Consider the following 7,501-nt stretch of genomic DNA (forward strand, 5'->3'; position numbering starts at 1 on the left):
GTATGAATGTGTGTATGCATTATTGTGTGTATTTATGTATGTATATATGTATGTATGTATGACTATATGTATGTATGTATGTATGTACGTGTTAGTATGTATGTATGGCGCATATGCATGTATGTGTTTGTATGAATGTATGTATATATTTGTATGTATGTGTTTGTATGAAAGTGTGTATATATGAATGTGTATGTGTGTGTGTATGTGATTGTAAGGTGTGTATGTATGTTAAAGTTCAAGATTCAAGTGAATTGGGCCCTTAGATAGTAAAGCCCCAAGGTGGACCAATGAAGTCACAATCATTTACAAAACAGAATTACAGCAAAGTGAAGACTGATATGTATTCCAGTTTTTTGTACGATCTTGAATGTCTGACTGAATGTACCATGAGTCTCAAGGCTGTACCTGGGTACAACAGGGAAATTACGTCCTTTTCTCGCTGGAATTTGCCAGAGAGACATGAACTGGCACATATTTGGATTTGTAGAATGTCATTTTTTAATATGTTTAACTCATGTCTATATTCACCTGATGAAAACGTTTTCATTTTTTCACATGATGTAATAACTCTCTTCATCAAATCTTAGTAAAATCATTGAATTAGTTTGGTTGGCAGAAGCCTAAAAATGTACTTGTAACATCATCACCATGCAGAACACTTGCTATTGTTGAAAAGAATTTATTTTTCTTCACATGTAACAATACGATGCGAAAATGGTTCGATTTTATACTGTGACAGCAACGAACAGCAAATTCCAAAATGACATTCAGTTTGTGTGATACCCACTTGACCAGCTTCTTTACTTTGCCAGTTTGTTTGAGATGATCCAATACAGTTGCAATTGAAACGTCAAGTCTTGCTGCTAACCCTTGCATAGTTTCAGATGTATCCACTTCCACTACAGTTTCCATCTCATGATTATCCACCATGGTCTCAGTTCTACCAAGGTGGATTTTCAAGAGAGAAGTCACCAGACCGGAACTTCTCAAACCATTGACATACAGTGCACTCATCTGCCACATCTTCACCAAACACCTCACTGATGTTTCAAGCTGTCTGGGATGCATTGGTTCCATAAGCAACATGAACTTTTTATCAATCTATGGGTTCATAAAAACTGATTTACAAGAGAAAACTCAATTGGACACCATGGATTGCATTTCCAAACGTGATGATGTAACTCTTCAATGTTGTAAAACAAATACATGTGGTATCATGTCTATTCTCTTCAATGCCCCCACCCTGCATATTTCCCACTCCCAATTGTCATAGCTGTTCATTTTTTTCCTTCTTTTTTCTCTTCGATCCTGTTCTCACCAGGACATGTGATGTCAATTACCAAGCATGGTATTTTGGTCTTTTTTGTTCACCACAACAAGGTCAGGTTCCCAATGTCTGATCTGATGGTCACACTGAATCATTGCATCCCACAGGATTTTTCAAGCTTCATTCTCAGGAACTTCTGAGTTTTTAGCAGGGCTGTGGAGTCAGAGTCAATAAAACTATACTGACTCTGACTCCGACTCATGATATCTTTATTCTTTAATCTAAACCAGTTGTGACATATAGGCCGACTCAAAGTACAAGTGTATGCATATGTTTTATGAGATATGTAGATCATAATCACTTGATTTCATTAAGAGGAGTCAGAATCAGAGGTGCCAATAGTAGAGGAGTCGGAGTTGGAGTCGAAGTTTTTTGTTTTGACTTCACAGCCCTGGTTTTTAGTCATACCACATTTTCCCTCCCTACTTTTCACACACACACACACACACACACACACACACACACACACACACACATATTTCCTATTTTGAATTTGTTTCCCTTTTATTTCAGAATTCAGTCCATCATATTGTGCTAACATTGACTACTACAGACAAAGTTATGACAGAGTGGAGCAAGCCAGTACTTCCATGGCCATCATTCGTAAGTTCGTCCTGCTTCACTTGCCACTAAATTCTTTCAGCCATACCTGTCTCCTTTATAATTCTTTCTTCTAAAACAAAAAGCATGTCCCATGTGTGTGTGTGTGTGTGTGACACCCTGTCTGTTGCAAGTTCAATTTTGGTAATTCTGCCTCCGCATAACTCCCTAAGGCTTCATCTTTGAAGATGGGAGGCATAATAGTAATAATAATTGTTTCAAGGTTTGTCACAAAGGCAGCCATTTTGGCGGGAGGGGACTAGTCGATTACATCGACCCCAGTACTCAACTTGTACTTAATTTATCGACCCCAGGAAGATAAAAGACAAAGTTGACCTTGGAAGAATTTGAACTCAGAACATAAAGACGGATAAAATGCCGCTAGGCATTTGGCCCAGCGTGCTATCGACTCTGCCAGCTCACTGCCTTAATAGTAATGATAATAATAATAATCCTTTCCCCTGGAAGCACAAGGCCTCAAGTTGGGGGAATGGATTAAGGTGATTACATTGACCCCAGTGTATAACTGGTACTCATTTAATTGAACCCTAAAAGATGAAAGGCAAAGTCAACCTCAGTGGAATTTGAACTCAGAGCATAGTGGCAGGCAAAATACTGCTAAACATTTCGTTCAGGGTGCTAACGATTCTGCCAGCTTGCTTCCTTAATAATAATAATAATGATAATAATAATGATGATGATGATGATGATGATGATGTCAGTAATGATGCTTTCTACTCTAGGCACATGGCCTGAAATTTGGAGGGAGGGGTCTAGTTGATTGCATCGACCCCAGTGGTGGAAAAATACCCTCGTTTCAAACAGGTATTTCCTCGGCTGCCTATTGTAGCCTTTAGATCCCTATATTTATACTGTCATATATGGTGCCAGAACATTCTAGAATTTCTTGAAACTTTTAGAAACTTTTTAAAAGTTCTTCAAACTTTCAGAAAGTTTTAAAAAATTCTGCTTCAGCAACTCAGTGCCAAATTTGTCTGAAATGTAATGGAAAATGGGTCAGTTCCAAGACATCGATGTCCAAGTCACAGAAGCAAAATGTGAAGGGAAGGGTAGTCATTTCCTTTGATTTCTAGAGAGAAGCAAACAGGAACTAACACTAACCAAAAAAACAAATAAAAAAATCTTTTTTACGTAGTGTACTCTGTCCATGTTTCTAGCTCTTCCTCTCACTCTCTCTTTCTCCCCCTCTGTCACTCTCTCTCTCTCTCTCTCTCTCTCTCTCTCTCCAGGAGCCATCCGTTTGTCTGCACCATATCCAGTTTTTGCTCTCATCATGATCGTGGTGGCTGCCATAACCAGTGTGATTGGTAACATTAAGACCGACGTGAAAACTTTATTCGGTGCCATTATTTATGTTTTCTCAGGTGAGCTAAACACATGCACTTTCTTCCTTTATTCCTCTTTTATTTTGTTTTTTTGTGTTTGTGTATGTGTATATATATGTGTATATATGTATGTATGTATCCTGAGCACACCTGGGGGCATTTGATGTAAACAAATTAATATCTATGTATATAGGCACAGCCATGGCTGTGTTGTAAGAAGCTGGCTTCCAACCATATGATTCCAGGTTCAGTCCCACTGCACGGCACCTTGAGCGAGTGTCTTCTGCCATAGTCTCAGCTGACCAAAGCCTTGTGAGTTGATTTGGTAGATATAAACTGAATGAAGCCCATCATGTATATATATATATGCATATGTTTGTGCGTCTGTGTTTGTCTTCCCATCATCGTTTGACAACTGATACTGGTGTGTTTTCATCCCCGTAACTTACCAGTTTGGCAAAAGAGACCGATTGAATAAGTACTAGGCTTACAAAGAATAAATCCCGGGGTCGATTTGTTCAACTAAAGGCAGTGCTCCAGCATGGCTGCAGTTAAATGACTGAAGCAGTTAAAAGAATAAAAGACTATATATATATATATATATATATATATATATATATATATCCAAATTGAAGGAATGGAAGAGACCACACTTGTTTCATAACTGGCAGAACCTCAGAAGTAGTATCTACTCAGACGAAGTTCTGCCAGCTATGAAACATGTGTGGTCTGGATTTTATCTCCTCCATTCCTTCAATTTGGATTTTTACGTACATACCCAGCAGCCCCTGCTGCTAACTCTGAACTATAGAATAACTTTTCTCAGCTTATTGGACTTCGATATGGGAAACATTTACAACTGTGTCCATCAATAAACCACTATTGTTCCGGAAAGTTGTTTTTTTTTATAGCTTCTACAGACTGCATGAAGCTTACTCACTTCCTACACCTTGATCCTTGGATTTTATCTTTACATATTACCACACACACACACACACACATATATATAACATACATACTTACATAAACACACACACAGACATTTCAAAATTAAACAGACACCCCTCATTATACTGTTCTATTGGTGCTGTGGACATTACTCATTAGTTCTCTGCTTAAATGGGTTAAATTATTTAAAATTGCACAAGGCATCTCTACAAAATCCTTGATTAAGTATTCAAAGACATTAAATGACATTATTTGGTTTATAGAATCTTTCAAAACTAATGGCGTCTATTTACTTTTAAGATGTGTTTGTGTGTGTCTATATTTGTACGTGTATATATGTGCATATGCCAGATATGTATAAATGTATGTGCATATACGTATGTACATATATATGTGTGCATATATTTATGTCCCTATATATGTGTGTGTGTGTGTGTATATATATATATGCATGTATACATGTATATTAGGCAGAATACAGAGTCTTGTCGCATTTTGAATGAGGAAAGGAAAAGACACTTATTTGGTTGTAATGGATATATTTCATGAATATAATACTTTAGCCTCAATTTTAATAACCTAATCCCATCTGGCTGATAAGTTGTTGATCCCATCTGGGGCATAAAATCTTCAGGTTTCGATGTAAAAAGAGTTTCAATTTCTATTTTTACCCCTCCTTGATTATTGAATTGTTTTCCCATTTAAATGATGTTGCATTGATCTGAAAAGCGGATAATCTGATGAGGCAAAGTTGGGTGGATCAGGAGGATGAGCCACAACTGCCATGTTAAGTGTGAGGAATTTTGTTTTGTGTAATGCAAGTTGTCATGGCTGATGTCAGTGCCACCTGACTAGCACCTGTGCCTGTGGCACGTAAAAAGCACCATTTGAGCATGGCTGGTGCCAGTGCAAGTGGCACATAAAAAGCATCCTTTGATTGTGGTTGATGTCACTGCTGCTTGACTGGCCCCCATGCTAGTGGGACATAGAAATCCCCCAGTACACTCTTGGAGTGGTTAGCATTAGGAAGGGCATCCAACAGTAGAGACCTTGCCAGATTAGACTGGAGCTTGGTGCAGACTCCTTGCATGCCATTCTGCAATCAAACTATCCAACCCATGGCACCATTCAGAATGAATGATGATGAGGATGAGGATGATGATGCAGGAGCCTCACGCCTTTATAATTGACCAATGATGATGGCTTTTTCTGCAAATTTTCATACAGTGAATCCAGTTGGTGATAGTAATTACCAGTATTAATTGTTTCACTGGAGTTCAATACTTCATATTAGATGACACTTTTCATGTTCCACTAAACACAAAGCATAACCTTTTCTGGGTGTAGTCTGCTCGTTTTCATTGGGTGATAACCATTGTTGTTTCCTTTGGATATTATTGTAAAGCACCCACGTTTCATCATTGGTTATTCTTCTACTTGAAAAGGAGGTCACTGGCAATGAAGTGCAAATGGCAGCTCTGATAAAGTTGAGCATCAGCCAGAATATGAGGTCCTCCTTGAAGGCCTCATCAACTTTTTCAAGTTCCACTTGAAGAGGAAGATGAGAGTAGAGAGGGAAGTGCTGTCTCATAGCAAATTTATTGAAAGGTGGGTAAATATCAGTAAAATGGCCAGTATGAACGGACCAATTCTGAGGATACACCTGTAAAAAAAAAAAGGGTAATATAAAAGGAGAAAGGGCTCTCTACCCCTTTCTTATTTTCTGACCAGGCTCCCGTGGCTTTTATGGGTTTTTCCACGTGTAACCTTTCGAAGCGCCCCCCCCCCCCCATTGGGAGTTTTATTTGTTATATCTTTCTCTGTTTTCCTCACTGTTTACACGAACGTTTTTTCTACCTTTTCAGACAAAACCCTTTGTACCCTTCGTCCTGTCTTTGTCCTTACATATTCTTAATTTATATTAGCTCTTGTGGCCAATAAAACCAGAATCAATTATTATTATTATTATTATTATTATTATTATTATTATTATTATGAAGGTGAATGGCATAGTGGTTAGGGTGTTGCAATTATGATCACTAGATTATGATTTCAAGCAGTGCTGTTTTCTGCAAGTGCTCCACCCTTATTGCAGCCCCTATTTGTTGCACGTACTTCTCAAGATTTTTACTCACTGTTCCCATGGCTCCGACAATTATTGGTGGTAGTGGTACTAATTATTATTATTATTATTATCATTACTATTACTATTACTATTAGGTGGTAGTGGTAACAATTATTATTATTATTATTATTATTGTTATTATTATTATTATTATTATCTCTTCTTCAGGTCTGGCTTTGTCAGTTGGCATCATTCTCTACATATCAGCTGTCAACGATGAGGTGGGACATCGAGCCAAGATCATTGGTGTCCAAGGCCCAAAGTTTGCCTACTTCTATGGCTGGTCGTTCTTCTTTGCCGGAGTGTCCTTCATCACTGCCGAAATGGCAGCTGTGTTTGGCATCTCACTCTACCTGCTGCGCAACTCACACGTCGACGACATTCTGCGCATCATCCCTGGCCTCGAGGACAGGCTAGACAAATTGAATAAGCTCAACGGTTACCGCAACGACTATGAGGACGACGATGTCTATGAGGATGGTGAAAGCCACTATGCTCGCACCCAGGGCAGGCAACTGCAGAAGCAACAATCACAAGAACAACAGCAACAGCAACAACAACAACAACAGCAACAACAACAACAACAACACAGCATTTATCAAACTTTACAACAGATACAGCAAGAGAAACAACAGCAACAACTTAGTCACTACCAAACATTGCAACAAATACAGCGCGAGAAACAACAGCAACAACAGCAACAGCAGCATTGCCACTATCAGACACTACAACAGATTCAACGGGAAAAGCCACAGCAAAGTCATTACCAAACCTTGCAAGAAATAAAACAAGACAAACAACAGCAAGAATGCCGTGAAATGGATGCTGAGAGTAACATTTATGCCACGTTGCGCCATGCTGACGAGATGAGGAAAGATCCACGCGTCATCATTAGCGACTTTGATTTCGGTGGCCCCATCTATGGTGATAACGTGGACAGTGCCGCCCCTGTTGCATCGGATCTGGCCACCACCATCAGCCCTGGCCTCGACACCTACGCTGATCCATATGCACTCGATGGTTCAAAGTATACCATTTACGGACGAGTATCTCCAGCTAGTGCGGGCGGGGAGGGGGCGGGCGTGGCAGCTGCGTCATCGACGTCGTATGCCACCTATGACGTCATCAACAATGCTCCCGACGACATCACCG

General features: G+C 39.3%; 1 protein-coding gene across 1 annotated transcript in view; it reads left to right on the forward strand.

Annotated features, from left to right (window-relative positions):
* Positions 1–7,501, forward strand: part of LOC106873334 (uncharacterized) — a 33,305-nt gene that overhangs the window by 9,666 nt on the left and 16,138 nt on the right. The window contains exons 2-4 of the mRNA XM_052977716.1: positions 1,844–1,933; positions 3,181–3,315; positions 6,518–7,454. Coding sequence (XP_052833676.1) covers positions 1,844–1,933; positions 3,181–3,315; positions 6,518–7,454 — 1,162 coding nt within the window. The remainder of the gene's footprint in view (positions 1–1,843; positions 1,934–3,180; positions 3,316–6,517; positions 7,455–7,501) is intronic.

Source organism: Octopus bimaculoides, chromosome 28 (assembly GCF_001194135.2).
Source record: "Octopus bimaculoides isolate UCB-OBI-ISO-001 chromosome 28, ASM119413v2, whole genome shotgun sequence".
Classification (NCBI taxonomy): Eukaryota; Metazoa; Mollusca; class Cephalopoda; order Octopoda; family Octopodidae; genus Octopus; species Octopus bimaculoides.